A 24,886-nucleotide genomic window follows, 5' to 3' on the forward strand; every position below is an offset into this window, starting at 1 on the left:
ATTGAATGGTTAAACGTGTGTTTTTATTACTCACGCAGAATTGTCAGGGAGGCACCACATCCACTTTGTTGATCACCTAAATGTAAAGTAATGTAATATAAAATTATCTTGCAGAGAGCACCTCTGCCTGGTGGCCTGACCTCATTTTGCATGACTCAAAAAACAGGAGGGATTTTAAGCATCAAAGAAGGCTCTCACTGACTGGTGCAGGCAAAAACTGTAATTCTAAATAAGACCTTTTCCACCAGTGTCATACCGAGCTCATTGAAAAAGGCCTGCATCATTCCTATTATAAAAAATGCATCCCTTGACCCCTCTGACCCACCCAACTACCGTCAAATTACCAACCTTTTTTCTTAGAATCCTAGACAAAGTCGCGTATCTGCAACTACAACTCTCTGTCGTTACATCCAACTTACTAGGGATCTACCAGTCCGGCTTCCGTCCTGTTGTTTTTAGACCTATCAGCTGCTTTTGATGTATTAGACCATGACATTCTTATGTCACGTCTTGCCACACACGGCACCCTTGGTCAGCTAGCGTTTAATTCCTTTCTGCAAGGTAGGTCTGCCACAGTAGTGATGTGCCAGTTTTCATCAAAGGCTTATCCGACCATGCAAGGAGTCCCTCAGGGAACATGCATGTTGTCAGTTTCAGAGGACTCCTCCCACCGACTCTCCTCACCTGAAGTCTCTGAAGCTCTGCCTGGAGGATCAACCCTCTTCTTTCTTCTTGTCCTTTTAGAGTCTTCCTCTTCCTCTTCTTCTTTCTTCTTGGTTCTACTCTCTCTTTTCTTTTTGTGTAGGTAGGGACGGCCCCCCCAGAAGCCACCTTGACCGCAAAGGAACACAGCCAAAGGGGTATCCAGAGGAGCTGGCCACCTAACAGGGAAAAAGCCGAAATAGGCAGAAAAAACCCTGTTCCGCTGTCTTGTAGGACACTGAACCGCCGGCAGTTAGTAAGGAGGTAAGTAGAGGCGGTAGAACCAATGAAGAGCTCTGGTCCGGAGCGGGGTTCTTAGGAGAAGTGCAGGACTCAACGACTGGGAGGTACATGTAGAGCTCTGGTCCGGAGCGGGGTTCGTAGGAGAAGTGCAGGACTCAAGGACCGAGAGGTAAAAAGGGAACAGTGGGAAAAAAAAGGAGTTCAGAGATACTGGGTTGATGCGGTAAGGACACAGAGAAATATGCCTGTGCAAAGGAAAAGGGCTGCCGGAAAGACAAGGGAAAAAGAGGGGGAAGGAGAGAAAGCGAGCGAGCAAGAGAGAAAGAAAGAAAGAAAGAGGGAGCGAGAGAGAGAGAGATCTAGCATGGAAAAAAATAACAAAAAAGAAAAACTAGAATGGGAACTAAGGAAAATCAGTAAGCACCCAATGGAGAGAAATGCAATTCCCGAACTGCCTGTTGAAAGGAGCCAACACAGAGAAAGCCTAGGATACAATGTATCCACCCAGAAGGGACACGCCAGAAGGAGGAACCGCAGGTCGGCTCTGAAAACGAAAGTGGACAAAAACAGAGCCGGCTGCAGGGCCAGGACACAAGAGAAACAAAGGGCAGAAGGGAGCCACGAAGGGCAAAAAGAAAACAAAGAGGACGGGCAGAAACAAATGAGGAACAGGAACGGAATCTCACGAACCAGCGGGATACAGCTCGAGCGTCGGTAACTGAAAAGCTACAACGCTACAAGCAGGGGTCGTGGCTACAATATGTAAGGCAGAACCACGGACATCTAGTCCGTTAACGAAGGGTTGAAGGCGATCTACTGCGACCCTCCATCTTGCCCACAGCTTCCAGGGTCGCATCGTGACACATGTCCCCATTGCTCTTCAATCTCTATACTAGACTACTTCATGAACTGCTGTGTAACAAACACATTCACTTAGAATACTATGCTGACAACGCCCAACTGCTGTTCATGTGTGAGATAGCCTCAGAAACTAGCCAGGAAACAACATCTTTAACGCTGTCAGCATGAGAGACGACTGGCTTTGCCTAAATAACCATAAAACCAAATTATTATTACTGGCCGCCCAAAACACGATTAAGAAACTGGGAAGTACATATGAATCCATGCTGTTAGGCACTTTCTCCATCGAGATAATGAGGAATACCAAATCGCAGGCATCTACCTAAACTATGATATGATCATGAATGCTCATGTTTCTGCTTTGGTTGGCACCTGCCATCACTACCTTTGCCTGCTTCATCAGATTAGGCCCTTCATATCGCACTCAAATGCTGCTACCATTGCCAGGGCCATCATTGGAAGTATGTTAGATTATGGCAACACCCTGCTGGTGAAGAGGCAGTCGGGATCCTGGCACCACCCCCCTCCGACCAAGTTCATGACGAGGCAGAAGGCCAGAAAGCACTGCAATCATCCATTCTATTTTGGACGAATTCCTAATGCACCAATGATCGGTAAATACACAGAGAGGTACCCACTCTGTCAGCCATACAAATCTAGGGAAATACAAGTTTATCCATGCGTGGGAGAAGAGCCCGGGACCATGATTAAAGAATCCTATATGGACAGTCTCGACTGAACGACAATGAGCCACGGTGACACCACGCCATAGCAGCGTTAGATATGAAGCACACGCAGTCCCTACTGCAAAGAAACAAACACACACTTGTATACATGAAGAACATGAACCTACAGTTCTATAGTTAGAGGACAGATATATATACATAGTGTCATTGCTTTTATTATTTTGTCACTAGCCAACTGCAAAAATGCAAAACCGCGAGGCACAAGAGATGCTGAGCAAAGCTTGTAGATGCTTAACGTGAATAACTCTACGGAACTCCAGGAGCACCTATAGGACCTGGCAGAACCACGTGTGACTTACCTATGGAGAACATATTATAACATGGACAGTGTACAAACTGCATTATAAGGTTTAGAAAAATTACAGCAGGCCTCAGTGGTTAGTACACCAGGTCATGAAATTGTGACACTTCAGGTGGTGCAGAATTCAGCTACAGGATTGTGGCCAATGTTGCTAGGCGATCTCACACTTTGCCTACATTGAAAAAGCTCCACTGACTGCCTGTTGCACAACGGATCAAGTTCAAGGCCCTAACTATTATGCACTAATGTCTGTATGGTGAAGCACCAGCTTATCTTAAAACTGCTATAGCGGTTCAAAGCTCCCTGCTCTCTTCGCTCCAGTTTTCGCTGCAATTACAACCAATAAACGCATGAAGCGTACCCGGCTGGGTGATAGATATTTTCAATTCCTTGCGACACACTACCACTGTGTGCTAGGTTGGATTCTATTCTTACATCCTTTAGGAAAAAGTCTGAAAACGTTCCTTTTCTCTGAATCCTTCACCCAGTCAGGCCGTGTTCTTTGAATCCACCTTCTGATACGCTGGATCAGACTAATTAAGCAATAAGCCCCAAGCCGTGGGGGCATTACCGAGTCAGGTAATTCCCAGGGCCCAAAGTTACAGGCTCGAGCGAAGCCTTAACGAAGGCCCTGGGGCATTACCTGACTCGGTAATGCCCCCACGGCTCAGGGTTTATTGCTATTAGTACCCCGGCCCACAAGACCAGGGTACTAAGAGCATTGTTTTTCTGTTCTTGAAACAGAAAAAAAAAAGAAAAATGTAAAAAAGAAAGGCCGCCGGAGAAAGGAAAACGAAGTCTGTTTTCCCTTTCCATGGCGAACATTCATACTGAATGGAAAAAGCTAAAGAAATAAAATGGCTAACCATGGAAAGGGAAAAGAGACTACAAGTAGTACCTTCTCCCTTTCCATGGCAGCCGTTTAAAAAATAAGAAAAATGTAAACAAAGAAAATTGCCACCATGGAACGGAGAGAGGAAAGAAGGGACCATGCGCAGTCCCTTCTTCCTTTCCATGACAGCCAGTCGTGGATCGGGAGCGGGAGCGCTGGGGACAGAAGTGTTCCCAGTGTGTTTTCCCCCAAAATGGACCAAAAAGCAGGTCATTGGGGTTGGGAGGGCGGGGAGGAGATTGTTTGGATGAGGGTGCGGGGGGTGGGAAAACACTTACCTGAATCCTGAGTGGATGAAGACGGCAGCCTCCAGCAGTGTGGAGGCTCGGAGCAGGGATTACCCCATTCCGAGCTTCCTCATTGGCTGAGGGGCTGCCACACCCCCGCCGGGGGCAAAGGAAAAGAGTGGGTAAAGCCCTAGCGAGGGGCAATCAGATTGATTGTGACAATCTGATTGTCCCTCGCCTGGTACTAATGTCTTTCATGTGTTGTTGCAGTATTTATGTTACAGTGCCTTGATGCCTGTGGGCTTTAGCGCTACATAAATAAATAAAATATGTACCAAAAGTGTGCAAAGCAATTGCTTCTTTTCTAAATCACACCAATAACCTCGGTTGTCAGATGACCTTGCTGCTCTGCTAGAATCCCCAATATCATTGCAAGACATCCATTCTGCGATTTCAAATCTGAGAGGTAACAAGAAACCTGGTGCTGATGGGCTCCCGGCTGAGTTCTATCGGATCTTACTTTATTGTGCACTTCAATTGCTACGTGATGTGTATGCTGCATCATTAGAATATAGCATACTACCAGTCTCCATGAGGCATGCTTTGGTGACGGTCTTATTAAAAAAGGATAACTCACCAACACAGTGTGCAAGTTATAGGCCGATTAGCCTATCTAATACTGACTGTAAACTGTTGGTGAAAATATTTGCAAAAACGTTGGAGAGAGTTGTGGCGTCACTAGTGCACGAGAATCAGGTTGGTTTTGTCACTGGAAGATCTATGGTGGACAACATGAGGAAGTTGCTTTTGACTATTGACGAAGGAAGGAAGCTGGGAGCTACTCTGGCGGCAATCTCCCTTGATGCAGAGAAGGCTTTCGAGAGGATTGAGTGACCCTACCTATTTGAAAGCCTGAAGGCAATGGGATTTGGACCGACTTTCCTGCGCTGGGTGGGGCTATTCTATGCAAGCTCCACTGCCAGTGTGCTCAATAATGGCATAGTTTCTGAGTTCTTTCAACTGAAGTGGGGGATGAGACAAGGATGTTAGCTTTTCCATTTGTTGTTTATTCTAGCGATGGAACCATTGGCTATAATGTTGAGAGCTAATGGAAATATTCATGATCTTAGAAGTGGGGAGTGTTCTGGCAAGATCTGGCTCTACAAAGATGATCTATTGGTGGTTGTGCATGACCCTGAATCGAGCATTGCCCACCTGATGGATGACATCCAGTGCTTCCCTGAAGTCTCCAGAAATAAGGTCAACTGGAGCAAGTCTGAAGTACTTCCTATCACCGGATCATCCATGTGATATATGTTTGATCACCTGGAGTTTACATGGTGTCCGGAGAGGATGAAGTACTTAGGGGTTTGGATTGGCCCAGGTGAATTTGTTGCTGAAGATCAACTTTGATTGCCTATTGACTAAACACAGGACTGACATAGACCGATGGTCACTTCTGAAACTTTCACTGTGGGGCAAGGTCAATGGCATCAAAATGAACATGGCAACAAAAGTCCACTACGTCCTCTCCATGCTTCCGCTCAAGTCGGCAATATGTGTCTTCAAGATACTTCATGCACTTATACAGAATTACAGAAGTTAAAGCTCCCACTGAAACAAGGTGGTATTAACTTGCCCAATTTCTTCGAATACCATTTTGCATTCACTACGAGGCATTTAAGTCGCAATGTGACGGCTGCTCCAGACATGTGGTTTGAATTTGAATCATTTGAGAAGCGACCCGTTCCTACTCCCTGAGGCATCCATTTGGCTGAATCCGGCATTGAGTGTGCAAGGTAAGATCTTATTTTGGCCGTCCTGGTACCTGGATGGGAATCAGTACATCAAAGACCTTTTTGAGGATGGAATCTGAATTTCCTTCATGCGTATCTGTAGAGTGTTCGATTTGAGAGACTGCAGTTATGCCGAATACAGGCAGCTGATGGGGATCGTTTCTGCTAAGCTTGCTCTGGCTTCGCTGATAACCATGCAGAGGGCTGCTTGGTCAGTGCTCAAACTTTGTGATTGGGCCACTTATCCGGCCGCCACCATGTACAATGTCCTTGTGACAAATCGCAAAGGGGATTCTGAGCTTGGATCATTAGGACCAGTGAACTGGGCGAGGTGATTAGACCTGGTTGCTGGCAGAGATGCTGTAACAATGTCCAATTGAAAAGCATGGATTAGATTGGGGTCTGATGGCCTCCCAGACCAAATTACTCTTCAGAACATATTGTGCTCTGGAACAAATGTTGACGAGACAACTTTCAGAGAGTGACCAGTGCTGAAAATGTAAACAGTCTAGGGGCAAGTTGAGCCAACTACTTTGGTTCGGCAGCAAGACCAGAGACTTTTGGGAAAGGGTCTGTGAGAGGATGGACTTGGTGCTGGAGTGTACCATTCCCAGAAAGGCTTCCCTTTTGGACCTTTGGGATATCACTCTATTAGCGGATCTTTCCTTTTCAAAGAAAATATGACTACTGCAGAGGTGCATGCTTGTGAAAAGGATGATCCTACGTGCATGGAAATCCTCCAATTCCTTCTCTATTGATGATTGGGTGGAGGAATTGTTGACCATGTCCACATATGAGAAGGCCATTTTCAAGCACAGAAGGGAGTGTGATAAATACACTGATATATGGGAACTATTCCTCGATGTGTACGGCTGATGTGCTTACGAGATGTGTTCTTTGAAGTGTTTTCATGGGGGGCTTTTTTGTCATCTTGGTATCATGGATATCCCACTTGCTGTAACCTGATTGTTCTATTGTTTGTTTACACTGTTTCCGCTGGTTATGTTCTTATTGCATTACTTTTTCTATATGTTACCTCTGTGTACTCAAAATATAAATGTAATAACTTATAAATAAATAAAATAAGTAAGTGTATTAGAGGGGAAGGCACGTGTAAATCCTGAGATGTTGACGGGTGCAGGTAGAAGTACCTGAGTGCTGAGGGCTGGTATGAATGGGTATGCTTATTTTATGGATGGATGAGGTCAGGGTTTAATAAATTAAAGCACGGAGATTCTGAGTTAGCCACTGGTGTGGGCAGCTGAATTATAGAGCTAAAGGTGTGTGCTTTGGAATGGCTATGCTAGCTTAATGTGGTATTGGTAGACATGACCTTGCCAATTGCGAGGTGACCTGTGAGAGGAGTGTACGATATAAGAACATTTGGAGGTAAATCAGTTAGTTGGGGAGAAGTGGTTTGTGATTGGCAACAAGTCCTGATATGGTGGCTTTATCGGTAGTGCCTCAGTCTACTGGTGTCCCGTGATTGGATTTTTCATCATGTTGTTCTCCATAACCATTTGCAACATTTTTTCTCCAGGCAGGGAGCAGGGGAGGCCGATCTGATTGATTCCAATCTCCTGAGTTTACTGTTTGAGGTCTTGAGTGATGGTGTGAACCACAAATTAGTAAAGCTATTCAGAAATCATCACATCTATGTTGTGCCCCACTTTACCAGAATTTCTGTTACCACTGTTTGATTAGATAGGTCATTTTGGTCCGATGTCAGGAATAACAATCTGTGCTATTAGCTGTCAGAAAGGGTCTGCTTTCAGGTTGATGTTTGTCAGGTTGTTTTCTGGGTGCATTGACTCCAGGATCGCTGTTAATTGAGGTTTGTCTGGTCTGCGTCTATTTGGTCCCATGTTTTAGCATGTTGTTTTAGTGTGTCAGATGTAGTCTTGTGAACAGTCACGTTTCGAGGGATTTTCTTCCAGAGTGTTGGAGATCACAGAGTAGGATTAGAATGCGTGTGTGCATTTGGATACGATAAGGCTTAGCGGGGCTGGCCAGGCTCCAGTAGAAACAACCCACAAAGATCAGGCAGGTGGATGGGTTCTGAGAGAGGTCAGGAGATGGTGTGAGTGCTAGAGACTCCCTTTGGGTCCAACGTGCCTGAATTTGTCATAGGTCATCGCCGCATACTGATGGGAGGGTGTTGAGGCATAATCTGGTGGAAGTAGGCTTAAAAACATTAAGTGTCCCGCTAGCGCAAATTTTGTCATAGGTCGTAGCTGCATTCTACTGTGAGTGGATAGATAGCTGTGCCTGCGGCCGAGTGTCCACCAAAGTGGTGCATTTATACATACCAAGAACACTGATGGAGCTTGTCTTTGATGTTGCTGTATCGTCCAAATGTCTGTGGAAAAAAGACCAGCTACCCTCGTACACTCTTCTAGGCATCATGGGGGGGCTATCCTCAAGTCTTCTTCATGCAATAGACTGGCTGAGGTAGAGTGTCTACTATTGGTGGCCTTGCTGTGATTGTCTTTGTAAGAAAAAAGTGGAGTGGGGTTGATTAGTGGGACAGTGGGAAAGGCAGATGCAAAACCTGTGTTGTTGATGGGTGCAGGTCGGAAGTACCTACCCAGTTCCTGAGTGGCAATCTACTTTCGATGGGCACAGCAGAGAAACACGTGAGTATGTTGTACATAGGGAAGAGCCCAAGATCTGATAGACTACAGCACTTTGGGCCTGGTTAGCTGCTGATGTGGGAGAGTGAAACAGGGCTAAACACGAGAGCTTAGTCGTGACTTGGTTAGTGTTGATGTGCTAACTGCTAGGCCTGTAGTGGCCATATGTGGGAGGTTTGTGTGTGTACTGTAAGGTTGTAGGATATCTCAATAGGAAGTCTGTTAGTCGGTGGAAAGTGGCAGTAGGCCTTACAAGCAAAACAACCTGCAACTTGCACTGCGACCCCATGCCATTTAAAGACACGTGCCATTTCTCTATGATGTGTCTTGCGTTGGTCTCACTATTAAAGTCACATCCGTAAGGCCCAGAGAAATTACAGGACCAAAGTTTTACTAGAGTTCCTAATGGTATATTGGCTGTATAGGCAGGTTTAAATCCTTCATCAGTATAGTATGATAAAACTGCCAAACCTTTGCAGTCAACTTTATTTTGAAGGGTGTGTGCCACTTTCTTGTAGAGGGCACGGGAGTGCGAGAACATGTAAAACAATAGGTTGTAGAACACCTAGGTACAATCTGAGAGCATATGACAGCATGACAAATAAGGCTAGGCCATGTTTTCATGCTGCCCTTTGTCCTTTAAAGTGCAGAATTACTGATCCACAAGTAGGGTGCCACTTAGGTCTCATACAGCAGCAATATGAGGCTTTAAGATGACCTGTGGTTAATGTGAATGCCTTTTTGTAAGCCTAAACACCACATATTTGACATTTGTTTAAAATATAATGCATACAAATATGACAATTGTCAAATATCTGAAATATATTACCTACATGCAATTAATATGACAGTTTACATATATGACACATATAACCTATGCATCTAACATATATATGTGTTTCGAAAAGTATTGCAAATCAGCGTTTCCTAGTGATATGCACTATGATAGAATAACAGCGTGCTGTGCCTGAGAACAGCAACAGCACAATTATATGCCCGTGTTCCCATCCACTCTCAAAGAGAATGAACAACGATCAAATATGCTGTTGTGAAATCCTCGGTGCACGTTTAGAACACAACCGTTTCTCCATGCAGAAATTGGCCCTCATAAAAGTCGGCCTCAGTTGTTTCCCTGAACCACATATCTCTTTCCAGACATCCATGGGATCACGTTATAATGAACTTTTATAGCACTGAAGTTGTGTAAGGTTTTTAGCCTCAATGGCTAATGTACAAATGTTGGGGAAAAAGTCATATTACATTACCAAGTGTATTCAGGGCCCATCTAACTTAAATGAGGCTGCATGTTAAGTGGAAGCGTAAAAAGGGAAGGGTAATTGTTTTAGGCCTCCATTTCAAATGACGCCTCATTTTGGTGCACTGAAGAGACGCAGAAGAGACAAAGAGCGAAATCCTCCTCCATCTCGTGAGTGCGCCTCGCTGTACGCCTGCATGAGATTTTCATGCAGGTGAACAAAGAATGGCTTCCTGTGGCATCTGTCCTGGTTTTACACCTGGTAAAGAACGGGCGGATTCCACAGAAAATCATTAGTAAACGCTGCCACCAATGCGTATTTGCAGGCAGTGTTTACTCTTCCAAGACAGTGTGGAAAATGGAAAGAGTAAAAGTGAGTTTGCCTCGATTTTAATCTTTCTTTGCCCACTCCACTTCATGGAGGTTTAAAATTCACAGTTGGAAATTCAGATTCAAGGAGCAGGCGCTAAAACCAGCTCCTGGCTGTCAGGCATCATCCAATAGGTAGGAGCTACCGCTGGGGAATCAGGAGCGAGTACACAGTGCACTGTAAATTTAACTTGCACATGAGATACACACTTTTACGTTTTACCCATTTTGTTTGATCCTTTATATTTAGATGTGTCTTAATTCTTTTTTATTTACATTCTTAAACACTCAAAGTTAATGTCACATATGAATGTTTGTAAGGCACCAGTTGACCTCGGAGCCAAATGTAACTGCTGGTATCTGTTAGTTTTAAGGTAACCAGGCTCTCCTTGGGTTGAAACAGGAGCTAAAAATCTCCGAGCAATTTCAAATCCCCAAAATTGTATGCAGGAAATCCCACCCACAGCAAGTAGGTGCGAGCGTTGTGGTCCCCAATTTACACTTTCTGTAAAATAAGGCTGTTAGAAGTGTAATACACTGCAAGGGTAAGACATGCAACCATAGCAAGGCACAGATCACCTCTTCCCCGATTCCCTTGGTTTACCCTCTTCTTATTTCCTATTGCACGTCTCTTTTCAATTCTTCTCTCTCTAGTGCCGGTTTCCCTTCTTCTTTCAAACATGCCTCTATTTTACCAATTCTGAAAAAACCTTCTCTTGCCCCTACTTTGCCTGCAAATTTTCGCCCTATTTCTCTAGCTGCCTTTACTTTCTAGGTGTCTTGACCTCATAGTATGCACATGTCTTCACTGATGCTCTTCTCCCTCCCCACCAATCCGGTTCCGTCCTCGTCACTCCACTGAGACTACTCTCTTTACTGTCTTTCTCTTCCCACTCCTCGCTATTCTAAGCTCTCTTTTCTTCTTATACTCTTAGATCTTTCCACGCCTTCGACACAGTTGATCACACTATTCTTCTCTTGTCTCTCGTGGGTCTGTGTTGAACTGGTTTTGTTCACATCTCTCAGCTGATACCGCTTCTGTCTTCTGGCATGGCCAGTCTTCCTCTACTCATTCGCTTATCTATGGTGTACCTCAAGGCTCTGTCTGGGTCCTCTACTTTTCTATCTCTAAACTATCGCTCTCGCTCCTATTATTTCTTCCTTTGGAATTTCCCATCACATCTATGCAGATGATGCTCAAATCTGTCTATCCTTTTCTGCTTTCACACCGTCACTCGAATCCACCATGTCTTCATGTATCCTGATGATTGAAGCTTGAATAACCACTCACTATCTTCATATAAACCTGGGAAAAACTACTATTTCCCCCTGTTTTTCCTCCTTCTATCTCCTTTTCCCCCTTCTTTATTGTACCATTGCCTACTGCCCACAACCTAGTCATTGTCTTTAATTCTTCTTTAACTTTCTCAGATCACATCTCTGGTATTTCTCACTCTTGAAGCTTTCAACTTTGTAATATTTGCCAATCTTGTCTATTCCACACCACTCATACAGCTAAATCCTTATTCTCTTCTCTCGCCTTTTCTATTATTCTGCTATTCTTCTCAGTCTCCCTGCTTATTAATTGGCCCCTCTTCGCTCTATCCATAACTCGTCTGTTCATCTACTTCTTCATTTCTCCCTGCAACTCCATTTCTTCTGCCCTAATTTCACTCTGCTGGCTTTCCTTTGACTCCTGCTTGCTCTATAACTTTCTCTGTATCGTCTGCAAATCCCTCCATGGTCTCATTCCACCTGCCCTCTCCTTTCTTGTTTCTTTTAATTCCCAGTCTTTTTCTCTCTGGTCTCAGTTTGCTCATTTTCTTTTTCATGTGTTTTTATTAGGTATATTGGTAAACTACCATTTACCCAAATCATCAAAGAAGCAATACATAAAAAATGCCTTGCAATATCTAAAGGAAATTGTACAATTACTCACGTCACAACATATTAATTTCCACATAATATGACACTTTAAAACACACTTAATTTATCAATTGCTGATAATCCTAATATTCAATTATTAACATAAACATTCTAAAAACCAATATACATATAAAATGAGAAGACATCTAAAATTGTTGTTCAATTAATTATCTGATAGTTCAGGATCTAACTTCACAATCAACCCTTTACAATATAGCTCAAATAATATAATGCAAGAGGTTATTAAGGCCTGATTCACAGAGCGTTTTCCAATAGGACTGCACCATTATAGAACACTTCCATGAATCAGACCTTAAGTGTCTGGTAGTCTCAATATGCATATGGCAAATGTGGCATAATCTGTCCTCATATGGGACATTAATCCATGTATACATTTGCTCAAAAGTGGGTAGTTTGTCAAAACGCAATCTCATTAAAAATCGACGCACTTTTAAATTCCTAATTTGATCAAAATATTTAAACGAAATTCTAATGGTAAAACCTTGTTTTGTACAAACATTAAAAGAAAACATACTATTTAGACGTTCAATGTTTTTTATGTGATCCCATATTTCGGATTTCTTTTTGACCTCCTTAGCATCTAATCCAACATTTACCAAGAGGAACAACAAAACCAATGGGCCTCATTACGAGGAGCGCGTTAAAAATGGGGTCATTATCGGCATGGAGTTATGAGCGGGTCCGTGCTCGTATGACGCCGCCAATAGCGGGTGATTACGAATACGCGAGCACGCGCGAACACCCATGCCGGTAATGGCCGTACTAAAGGCCCTCCAACCCCCCGATAGCGCCATCACGGGACCCGCCGATACCGCCTCCGCCTAGGAGGAACCCCTTAATACCGACCCGGTAATAACAACATGCTAAAACCGGGCTCGTAATACCGGACCCGGAAGTAACGTCATCGCGTCGGAACAGGAAATGCGCTGACGGCCATCTTTAAAAACACAATCCATTGCAATCCTCCCAAACCACCAGTTGTTTACAGGAGAGACCAGTGGCAATACTTACACCATGTCGGAGGCAACCCGGAAGACTGCCCTCACCTACGGAAAAAAGCACTTTTCTGATGCAGAATTGAACATGCTTGTGGACACCCTTGCCGCACATGCTGATGTGATAAAAGATCAGAACCTGAAGCGTGAGGTGCAGCAGCGCAAGAAGGAGATCTGGCAGGAGGTGGCCCGCAAGGTCTCCGCTGTTGGAACCACCCCATGGACAGTGAGGGATTGCAAGAAGAAGTGGGATGACCTCTGCCTCGGAGTCCGTAATATCCTGTCAAGCAACAGGAGGGAGGCCATGGCTACAGGCGGGGGTACCCACTCTCCTGCCAATCTGACCACCTGGGAAGAGACAGCAAGCACGTTCATCAATCTTGAGTCCATCGAGGGATTTGGGGAGATGGAGACGGGTGCGGCAACATCAGGAGATGGAGGTGAGTGACCCTGCAGATCCCTGTAGGGGAAACCATGACGTAGCACAAGTGATGTGGAAGAGAGCCTAGGCAAGGCAATGCATGTCCCAGCACACACATGAACATATTCTTGTCCAGATGGAGGGCCAAACCCTGCCACACTGAAATGCATGCTGAGTGCCAATCCCATTACCAACACACAGCCAACACACACGACCGTGCCCATGTAATACATCACACAAACCCCAATACAACGGCATGCCACCTGCCATGCAGCAAATGCCAAAATGCCCCCTCATACTACCCTGTGTGACACACCTGTAAGTCATGAATGCATGATTAATGAAATACTCCACAGCACCATAGAATGCATCTGGCATGTAACACCATCACTGATGCTCTGCATCTCTTCTACCCCCCCCCAGGCACAGATGGAGAAGATGCCAGCCAGGATACCACCACAAGGGCATCCACGTCCCGGCCACAGAAAATGGCAACCGACACCACCACCTCCGGGGCAGCCTCGCAGCCCACACCTACACCCAGTGTGCCTGACACTGCGGACACCCAGCTGCCAACACCTACACCCAGTGTGCCTGACACTGTGGACACCCAGCTGCCAACACCTACACCCAGTGCGCCTGACACTGTGGACACCCAGCGGCCAACACCTACACCAGTGGAAGGCGAGGCCCTGGAACCACTGGCCACCACCGAAGATGACGTGGACGAGTATGTGGACCAGGAAGGAGTGACGCATGTGGCATGTCCACACTCCCCAAGCCCCATGTCCACCCCCTGCCCCAAACTCAGCCATCACCCACCTACAGCAGTGCCGATCCCTGCCTGCACGATTCCGACCTGAGCCCCATACCCGAGGACAGCACTATTAATGCAGGCTCCGTGACAGCACCCTCGACCACTGCTGCTCCCACCAACAGCCTTGAGGTACGGCTGGTGAGGGTGGAGGCCAGACAGGAGTTAATGTTGGACCTGATGCGTCAATATATCGTGGATGGTGAGGACACCAGGCGGGAGATAGCCACAGCCATAGCGGGAACCACAGCTGCCATAACGGCCAACACAGCCGCAGTCAATGCCTCGGCATTGCTGATGAGAGACCGTCTGGGGGCCATCACACAGGTCCTGACATCCATCCTGCTGCACATGCAGCGGCCACGAATTGCAGCAGGCGTAGAAATCCCCACCGACTCCTCACCATCCACCACACCTGCTTCCTCTGTCCCCACTTCCTCTGGACCCTCCAGGCATGTGCGTCCTACGAGAAGGAGTGTGAGGCACACTGAAATGCTGCCCCCGGACAGCAAGAAGTCCCGCAAATAGTTTGGGAGAACTATGGGAGTGACTCAGATGGTGTTGGGGTGAATGGGAGCACTAGGGGGAGTTTAATGGGGGGTTTTGGGAGTTCACCGGGGGGTTTGGGGAGTTTACTGGGGGGTTTTGGGAGTTCACTGGGGGGTTTTGGGAGTATACTGGGGGTAGGGGGAGTTTACTGGGGGGTTTTGGGAGTTCACTGGGGGGTTTTGGGAGTTCACTGGAGGTTTGGGGGGGGTGGTTGTCACATTTTAGCAGTTTGAATCAATACACCCGTTGTGTGAAAAAACATTCAATGCCTGGACATTGTTCATTTCGTGTGTATTCATTTAATGTATGACGGTGTTCAGTGCACAACTCCCAACATTCCCTGTGTGCATGTCCACATGGACCCAGTGTGTCACTTACACATATCTATCAAAGTCCCTGTGGTTCAGAAGTATTCGTGAATCAGTGATTGGCGTACTGCACGGCCATCCTGTGCATCACGTACTGGCAGGGGTGCTGCTTCACCTCCATCTCCATCCTCATCATCCTCACCCGGTGCATGCATGTCAATGTCAGGTGGCAGTGGTACATTTCTCCGGACGCACATTTTGTGCAGCATGACACAGGCCATGGTGATCTTTGCCACCTTCTCAGGCCTATAAAGGAGCGCTCCACCAGACCTGCTTAGGCAGCAGAACCGCGCCTTCAACAGGCCAAAGGTCTGCTCAATCACAACACGGGTACGGGTGTGAACCTGATTGTACTGCTCTTCTTGTCTGTCCCGTGGGTTACGCAAAGGGGTAAGTAGCCACGGCTTCAAGGGATATCCTCCATCACTTGCAAGCAAATACAAATAGGTGTGTGTCACTATGAGCTACCACCTTCAGGATTCAGTCATGCCCGCAGCTATTTGCTGTGGACATGCACATGTCCCTGTACGTATACACAAATATTATTTAGATGCATTCTATACTGCTATAAGGTGTGGTAGTCTGGATGGCGTTGTACAGATGATGCAGGGTGAATTCTTGCATGCTGGTGTAGGTGTACTGTGGTTGCAGGACGATGTTTTGCTTCCCATTTTTGCTGTGTATACTAAACAGTGCATGGTCGCATTTGCCACACTGGCACAGTTGCTATCATGTTTAGTGATGCTTTGCTAGACATACACATGGTGGCCAGGTTGTGCGTCTTACATGTTGTCATTGATATACGTAATTGGTGCAATGTGTGCCAGTGATGTGTTGTGTTGGGGTTGGGAGGTTCAGGTCAGGAGTGTTTGGCTCTGAGTGCATTCTCCACTCACCGTGCATTCCCACCCAGGTGGAGTGTGCATCCCCCCCCATTCCCACCCAGGTGGAGTATGCATCCCCCCATTCACACCCAGGTGGAGTATGCATCCCCCCCATTCCCACTCAGGTGGAGTATGCATCCCCCCCATTCACACCCAGGTGGAGTATGCATCCCAACACATCACTACCCCGGTGCCTTAGCCAGCTTAATATTGTCTACTAACTACACTTCTGCCTTCATTTGCACAGAGGTCCATGCCTATTTTGATCAGTCGCTTCCATGCATGGGGTCTAGAGTTTGTGCTGTGTCTAATCCCTGCAGGTTTTGTAACTGCAGATTTGAATGCTTCTGTTACAGAACAAAGGTCTAGCAGTGGGGCATAGCAGTACGCTGTGCCTGGTTTCAGGCCCTACCCTCCATTATTCCTCTAAAGCAAATTTCAGCTGGAAATGCAGACATGTGCTGCATTTGGAGAATGCATATATGTGTCAAATACATTCATGTTATCTGTCAGTTATAGCGCTCACACCTGTCAATGGTAAGGTTTTATAGTACTTCGGGCAGTCTAGACGTGCCGCTTGCATGGGTGTGGGATTGTAGAAGTCTGGATGCTGACACTGCATGATGAATGGCTTGGGTAAACAGTTCACGATGGCAAACATTTGGAATATGTATACTTTTTAGTGGGCATTAGCATAACAAATCAGTAGAACTAAGTACAGTATTCCTTGCTGGTACTTCTCTGCATGTTAATGCTTTGATTGCCATGTACGTGGTTGTGGTGCATTACAGGATTGGCTATATTAGCTGCTTGAACATGGTGGAACTCGTAATTTGACAGCAGGGAGCCATTATGCATTTCCAGGTAACAATCCTCATTAAAATGAGGACGCATCATATACTGAGTCAGCATGTGGAGGAAAATCTGAGCCCAAAGTAGTGATAAGCCTTTGATGGAATATGCCATGCATGGATCTTTCTAGAGTCCACCGACATGCATAGAGCCAAGAGAATGTCCTCAGGGTCATGAGCAGAAATACTTTACTTCATGTCCCCAAAATCAAACACAAAGAGGAACGGACTGTGTCTCCGTCGAAACAGTTTTCTAGTTAGTTAGGAGCACAAAAGAAGCTTACCTCAGTTTAGCAATGTTGTAATTAAGCTGTCTCATTTATTTAGGAGAAATTGGAAAAGCAATTTACATTCTTGTAATTCTCTATTTACGTCAAGGTTGACGTGGGCGGAGTATCAGTCATTCCCCACTCCTCGTTTGTCATGTTCTTTCCTATTTTTTCGGTGTCTGCCTTTTTGTTGTCATTTGAGCTGCACTTCAGTGCTTCGGCGTGTCCGGCTCTATGTAAATGCTACACAGAAGAGGTCATTCACTGCAACAATTTGGGGTTAACAGCCCTGCCTGAAGACATAACTGCATCGGCCACCTATCTAAACCAGGCTGGAAATCTTCTGTGCATTCTTTCTTTCAACTATTTCCACCTTGTCCCTTCAATTCAGACTCTTTGGCTAAACCACAATAACCTGACTTTCCTGTACCCTGGAACTTTTGTTGCCCTGACAGATTTAAGAAACTTAAATCTCAGCGCAAATTCCAGACTGACCTACCTGCACGCGTACACCTTCCAGGGACTCTCCAACCTAATTTCTTTGGATGTGTCTCACTGCAACATCTTTGAAATCCACCCACTTGTATTTTCACACCTGGTGTCCTTGGAAATTCTGGATGTAACTTCCAACAAGATGCGCTACATCCCTCATGCTTTGAGCAAAGTGCCGAACATCACACGGCTGTCCTTGGAAAAGAATAACATAGAGGCTATTGGTAAGAATTCGCTCATGTTTCAGACGTCCCTGCATACTCTAAATCTCCGAAAGAACCGCATATGGGTGATTCAAGGTGAGGCGTTCATCCACCTGAATGAACTGCGTAATCTAAATTTAGGACACAACAATATTTCTGATCTGCCTAACCAGCTTATCGAAGGCCTAATCCATCTTAAGACGATGTACCTTGAAGCAAACAGGATCACAGCCATCCGCTGCCCCTTCAGCAGCCTGATTAACTTGAAGAAACTATACCTGAACAATAACCGCATAGTGTACATCTCCAGAAACACCTTCTCCTCCCTGAAAGAACTGGAGTTTCTTCACTTAAGCAGGAACCATTTGGCGTCCATTCCTCACCCGTTGTTTCTTCGACTGCCCAAGTTACGGCACATCTTCCTTTCCTACAACTCTTGGAATTGTGACTGCGACATGGGCTGGCTGGCCCAGTGGAACGCGTCGTACCGAGGGGTGCTGGAGGGCTTGCACTGCAGCCTTGCAGCTTCTCGTGCTACTAAAGCCACTGGCTTCTCACCTAACTCGTCCCAGTGCACGCTGCGTCCCGACGAGACAAAGGACGCCTGTGAGGAAACGCCCACAAACACCGCGCAGCGACAGCGTTTCTCGGCTGCATCCTTGGTGCTCACGTGTACTTTGGTTTTGTTTTGCTTTTAAAATCAAATAAATTGAAAATCGATTCAGTGTATTAGCATATTGTTTTCAACGCAAAATAAATCGCGCAGCACCAAGAGTACAGTAAGTCAATTGTTCCCACCAATGTTTGAACTTCTGCAAATTATAATAATTGTAAATCATAAACTGCAACACCCACTCTGACTATAATGGTACAGGCTTTGGAAATAAAGGCAGGTCAGCACTGTCGGTTTGTTCGATCTACTGGTGTATTCACAGTGCCCTGCAGGGGTGCTGTACTTGGGGGAACGTGCTTTCATGTAAAATGCAATGTGCTGGAGCGAATCATGCTTCTATCACAGCAATCGGGATGTTTTACAGTGTTGCCAAGACACGATGCTCTTGGCCCAGCTACGCTAGTATGTGGTACTTGCCTGCATGTCTCTGTCTGTGAGAGATCAGGCATTAGCCCCAAGGATGTAGCGGATCTCTTTTCTACAGGAGCCTGCAAAACGTGTTCAGTGTTCAGTGTTCAATCGCAGGTGGCAATTTCAGAGTGGTTCTTCGGAGAGCGTCAAGGGTATTTTCTAAAAATAAATTTAAAAATAAACGCTTACAGGACTGATATCATTATAAGGTTAACTTTTCAGGACCACATGGCATCAATCAAAATTATATGTAGGCCTAACACAGGAAGATTCTCGCAATATTTATTTTTGCTTTACCTTTTGGGGTTAATGTGCATGCTCATTTAATATTATTAACTATATTGATCATTATCAGTTGTAATGGTGAAGGTATTCCCCTACTATGTTCTCCAATCTCACAAATACCCACACATCTCTCTCACCAAAACCCCTCACACTAACCAATTCTCCATCCCAACTTACACTCTCGAATCTCTGACTCTCAATCACGCACATACTTGCGTGCTCTGTCACACTGCAAAGTCCCAATTTGCACTCCCAAGCCTCTGCCACACTCCAAACCATACTCCCAACTCATACCTTACACTCCCCCATTCCTCCCGCAGTCTACAGCCCTTCTTTCTGTCTTGCTACTTCAGCATATTGCATCCTTTCTTCCATTCTATTGCACTTTCCCTCATCCTTTCTCCCAATCTGCAGATCACTGCCTCTTTCCGGCCAAACGCTCTCTCGCTGTTTTTCTGGGCCACTGCTCCCTCTGTAGCCTGCACTCCCTCTCTGCTTTCTGGCCCCTCGCTTAACCCTCTGATATTTGGCCCAATGCCCCAGCTTCCACTCTGCTCTCTTGCCAACCGATTCCCTCTCTGACCCACTCCTCTGCTTTCTTGCCTATCACTCCCCATTTGACCCATTACCCTCTCCTTTCCCTCTCATATTGTGAATATTTGTTTTCTTCTTTTTACATGTAGATTTGAGCTCAGATCCTCTAAAAATGGGGCAGAGGATATGTATCCTACGTTTAGATGACCCATTTTTGGAAATTAGCAGGTCACCTTATTCTCAAAGGTTACTTGCACAGTTCCACAGGGCTGAGCTGTAGCGCAAATGATGTGCTGGTCAGCCGCCCTCAATACATAAGTGTCAGAAGCGCTCGTCCGACAATCATGTACTAAATGCTCTGAGCGCGTTTTACCATGACGGTCCCTTAAGGGGCCTGTCACTGCAAAATGTGATCCAAAAAAAGCATTTCTATCCTGTTTGAGGAGCAGGAATGTAAGTGAGACAGCAGTGGTTCATACCTCTACTGTCTTAACAAAAAACAAAAGGAAATATGAGCGGGAAAGGGTGAGAGTGAGAGAGTAAGACATAAGCAAGTGTGTGAGAGGAAGGATGAGAGCTAATAGGCAGAGGGGGTAAGATGGGTGGGTGGAGGAATAGAGTAGGTATTATGAGGTAGGGTGGGTGGGGGAATAAAGGGTGTAGGGTGGATGGTGGGGGTAAAGAGAGAGGTGGTAGTGAAAGATGGGGTAAGATGGGTGGTGGTAGAGAGAGGGGGTAGGGTGGGTGGTGAAAGAGTGAGGGGGTAACGTCTGTGGAAAGGGGAAGAGAGAGAGGGGGTAGTCTGGGTGGGGTTAAAGGGTGTGAGGGTAGGGTGGGTGAGGGTAGAGAAGATGAGGGTAGGGTGCGTGGGGGTGGAGAGAGTTGGTAGTGTGAGTAGAAAGAGTTGATAGGGTGGGTGGGAATAGAGAGTTGGGTGGCTGGGTGGATGGGGTAGTGAGAGTGTGGATAGGGAGGGTGGGGATAGAGGGAGTTGGGGCAGGGTGGGTCAGGGTCGAGACAGTGTGTATAAGGTAAGTGGGGTAAGGAGAGTGGAGGTAGGGCAGATGGGTGGTGTAGAGGGTATGGGGGTAAGGCAGGTGGGGGTAGAGAGAGTGAGGTTAGGGTGTGCTGGTGGGGATAGAGGGTGAGGATAGGGTGGGTGGGGGTAGAGAGAGTGGGTGTAGGGCTGGTGGGTGGTATAGAGCATGGGGATTTCAATATATTTATCCTGCTCAAGGCTGCAAAACCAATTACATTTCCCAAGCTATGGTCATCATTGAAGTTCTTAGGATTATTTACTTTAACAAAATCACCCAGTGAATTCCACTGCAAGCGTAAACACATGAGTTTTAATCAACTGGTGCCAACATGAATGAGTCCACAGTTATTGGTGCCAATTGCTCCTCTTGTTGCACCATAACTTCTGTTTCAATAGCCATGTTTATTGGAATGTATAAAATAGTTTGTTTGAGAAATGCTGTTATTTTACTGTGTTCGGTTCATAAAGTGTTCTGCACGTGTTTTTCCTCATCCGCTGTCACAATTCCTTGAGCAGATCCGTTAGCCTGCAATTTGCTGCAAACGAGTTAAGTTTCTACTTGTGCCTGTGATGCGTTTCTTTGCAGTACTGCTAACGCTTCTCAATTGGTACACTTTACAAGTTGCCAGCATCATTAAACTTGTATATAATTATAGGACCACTCACCACTCAGCTCACTGCTCCAACTGCCACAACTACCCTTGCACTTTTGGCACTGAGCGTGTGTAACGGCTTTTAAGGTGAATCACAACTCCAGCTTTGCAAAAACAGTGAAAAGACTTCCCGACACTGAATACAATGTTGCAATGTCTCCTGCCACAACTACCCTTGCACTCTGGGCACTCGACGCATGTAACAGCTTTTAAGGAGAGTCCTGCCTACAGCTTTGCAAAAACAGTGAAAAGACTTCCTGTCACTAAATACAATGTTACAATGTCTCCTGTCACAACTGCCGTTGCACTCTGGGCACTCCTTTTCTCCCTTAGCCCCTATATCCCGGAACACTCTCCCTTTTTCTATTCATTCTATTTCATCTTTCCACACTTTTAAAGGGGAAATTTGCTCAGAAATGGCATCGTCCTGATTGTTCGGGCATGTATTTCTAAGCATAATGTGATCGATCCTAAAAACATGTCCTATGCATCTTACCTTAGTTTTCCTCACTTTTACACATGCGAAAACAACGGGTTGGGTGCCACCCTCTTGTGCTAATCCTATCTGTTGATGCATCGCTCTAAGTTCAAGTGCCCTCGTAGCAAGAATACAGATCACCCGCCCCTCAAACTGACATCACTAGTCCAATTGAAATGCTCCACCTATTTTCATGGCGTTCGTGGCCAGCGTAGCCAAACACGCCCCCTGAATACCCACGCCATAACCAGGCAGATAAACACACACATGCTCTCACAGGGCGTAACCTATCTTTCTTGTCCCAAATAGGAGAGCAACACATTTCTTTTTAAGAAAACATCAAAAGTCTGCAATGTAACAAGTGTTTTTATTTTGCAAAGAATGCTCACAAGAGAAAATTAAGTCCACGAAATGAACGATATCTTTATAACTTCCTAATGAAACTGATTGCGATCAGTGATCGGTCAATCCCTGTACTCCAATTCTTGTGTGTCCTTATGTTACACCAGCAAAACTTTCTAGTGACGCACATGGTGTTCCCTTTGAGAGAAGATATGGATTCTTTGCACTTTCAAGTGCAACGCTTTCGCTTCAGCACGTTTTTACATTCTAAACGCTGACAGGTTGCTCCTTATTGCTGGTACCGCCAAAGGGAAGGATGGTCCCTGTCGGTCGTCCCACATGACAGTTATGAAATAGGCACCGTTGATAATTATCCACCAATGTTGATTGAAGAATCCATCTGATGGTAGCTGGAAACTATGGCATGCCCAGAATGGTAAAATATAGCTGTGTAGGTAACAGAATACAATAATATATTTTAGTAGCCGTTCTGTAATTGAATATAACAAGTTACCATATAATTCAAACCGGATGAAACCTAATCATAAACATAAACCACACAGAATGAACACATACATGACAACGTAGGGGAGTAGTTGAGACCACGACCTGCATGAAAAAGCCAAGAGAATGTCCTCAGGGTCATCAGCAGAAATACTTTACTTCATGTACCCAAAATCAAACACAAAGAGGAATGGACTGTGTCTCCGTCGAAACAGTTTTCTACGTAGTTAGGAGCACAAAAGAAGCTTACCTCAGCATAGCAATGTTGTAATTAAGCTGTCTCATTTATTTAGCAGAAATTGGAAAAGCAATTTACATTCTTGTAATTCTCTATTTACGTCAAGGTTGACGTGGGCGGAGTATCAGTCATTCCCCACTCCTCGTTTGTCATGTTCTTTCCTATTTTTTCGGTGTCTGCCTTTTTGTTGTCATTTGAGCTGCACTTCAGTGCTTCGGCGTGTCCGGCTCTATGTAAATGCTACACAGAAGAGGTCATTCACTGCAACAATTTGGGGTTAACAGCCCTGCCTGAAGACATAACTGCATCGGCCACCTATCTAAACCTGGCTGGAAATCTTCTGTGCATTCTTTCTTTCAACTATTTCCACCTTGTCCCTTCAATTCAGACTCTTTGGCTAAACCACAATAACCTGACTTTCCTGTACCCTGGAACTTTTGTTGCCCTGACAGATTTAAGAAACTTAAATCTCAGCGCAAATTCCAGACTGACCTACCTGCACGCGTACACCTTCCAGGGACTCTCCAACCTAATTTCTTTGGATGTGTCTCACTGCAACATCTTTGAAATCCACCCACTTGTATTTTCACACCTGGTGTCCTTGGAAATTCTGGATTTAACTTCCAACAAGATGCGCTACATCCCTCACGCTTTGAGCAAAGTGCCGAACATCACACGGCTGTCCTTGGAAAAGAATAACATAGAGGCTATTGGTAAGAATTCGCTCATGTTTCAGACGTCCCTGCATACTCTAAATCTCCGAAAGAACCGCATATGGGTGATTCAAGGCGAGGCGTTCATCCACCTGAATGAACTGCGTAATCTAAATTTAGGACACAACAATATTTCTGATCTGCCTAACCAGCTTTTCGAAGGCCTAATCCATCTTAAGACGATGTACCTTGAAGCAAACAGGATCACAGCCATCCGCTGCCCCTTCAGCAGCCTGATTAACTTGAAGAAACTATACCTGAACAACAACCGCATAGTGTACATCTCCAGAAACGCCTTCTCCTCCCTGAAAGAACTGGAGTTTCTTCACTTAAGCAGGAACCATTTGGCGTCCATTCCTCACCCGTTGTTTCTTCGACTGCCCAAGTTACGGTACATCTTCCTTTCCTACAACCCTTGGAATTGTGACTGCGACATGGGCTGGCTGGCACAGTGGAACGCGTCGTACAGAGGGGTGCTGGAGGGCTTGCACTGCAGGCTTGCGGCTTCTCCTGCTACTAAAGCCACTGGCTTCTCACCTAACTCGTCCCAGTGCACGCTGCGTCCCGACGAGACAAAGGACGCCTGTGAGGAAACGCCCACAAACACCGCGCAGCGACAGCGTTTCTCGGCTGCATCCTTGGTGCTCACGTGTACTTTGGTTTTGTTTTGCTTTTAAAATCAAATAAGTTGAAAATCGATTCAGTGTATTAGCATATTGTTTTCAACGCAAAATAAATCGCGCAGCACCAAGAGTACAGTAAGTCAATTGTTCCCGCCAATGTTTGAACTTCTGCAAATTATAATAATTGTAAATCATAAACTGCAACACCCACTCTGACTATAATGGTACAGGCTTTGGAAATAAAGGCAGGTCAGCACTGTCGGTTTGTTCGATCTACTGGTGTATTCACAGTGCCCTGCAGGGGCGCTGTACTTGGGGGAATGTGCTTTCATGTAAAATGCAATGTGCTGGAGCGAATCATGCTTCTATCACAGCAATCGGGATGTTTTACAGTGTTGCCAAGACACGATGCTCTTGGCCCAGCTACGCTAGTATGTGGCACTTGCCTGCATGTCTCTGTCTGTGAGAGATCAGGCATTAGCCCCAAGGATGTAGCGGATCCCTTTTCTACAGGAGCCTGCAAAACGTGTTCAGTGTCCAGAGTTCAGTCGCAGGTGGCAATGTCAGAGTGGTTC

The 24,886-nt window shown here is 45.7% G+C and overlaps 2 protein-coding genes across 2 annotated transcripts; both read left to right on the top strand.

Moving 5' to 3' along the window:
- The first annotated feature begins 17,257 nt into the window (after positions 1-17,257).
- Positions 17,258-18,721, top strand: LOC138481664 (nyctalopin-like). Its single transcript, XM_069613818.1, has one exon. The coding sequence runs from the start codon at positions 17,278-17,280 to the stop codon at positions 18,514-18,516; it is 1,239 nt and encodes a 412-aa protein (XP_069469919.1). The 5' UTR covers positions 17,258-17,277; the 3' UTR covers positions 18,517-18,721.
- Positions 18,722-23,068: 4,347 nt separating this feature from the next.
- LOC138481665 (nyctalopin-like) lies at positions 23,069-24,570 on the top strand. Its single transcript, XM_069613819.1, has one exon. The coding sequence runs from the start codon at positions 23,127-23,129 to the stop codon at positions 24,363-24,365; it is 1,239 nt and encodes a 412-aa protein (XP_069469920.1). The 5' UTR covers positions 23,069-23,126; the 3' UTR covers positions 24,366-24,570.
- The last annotated feature ends 316 nt before the right edge of the window (positions 24,571-24,886 follow it).

This window comes from Ambystoma mexicanum, chromosome 5p (genome assembly GCF_040938575.1).
Source record: "Ambystoma mexicanum isolate Mex_15411 chromosome 5p, UKY_AmexF1_1, whole genome shotgun sequence".
In the NCBI taxonomy this organism is placed as follows: Eukaryota; Metazoa; Chordata; class Amphibia; order Caudata; family Ambystomatidae; genus Ambystoma; species Ambystoma mexicanum.

What these genes read in the sequence shown, in the direction of transcription:
- LOC138481664 (XM_069613818.1), top strand. Translation starts at nt 17,278, where the DNA reads ATGTTCTTTCCTATTTTTTCGGTGTCTGCCTTTTTGTTGTCATTTGAG.
- LOC138481665 (XM_069613819.1), top strand. Translation starts at nt 23,127, where the DNA reads ATGTTCTTTCCTATTTTTTCGGTGTCTGCCTTTTTGTTGTCATTTGAG.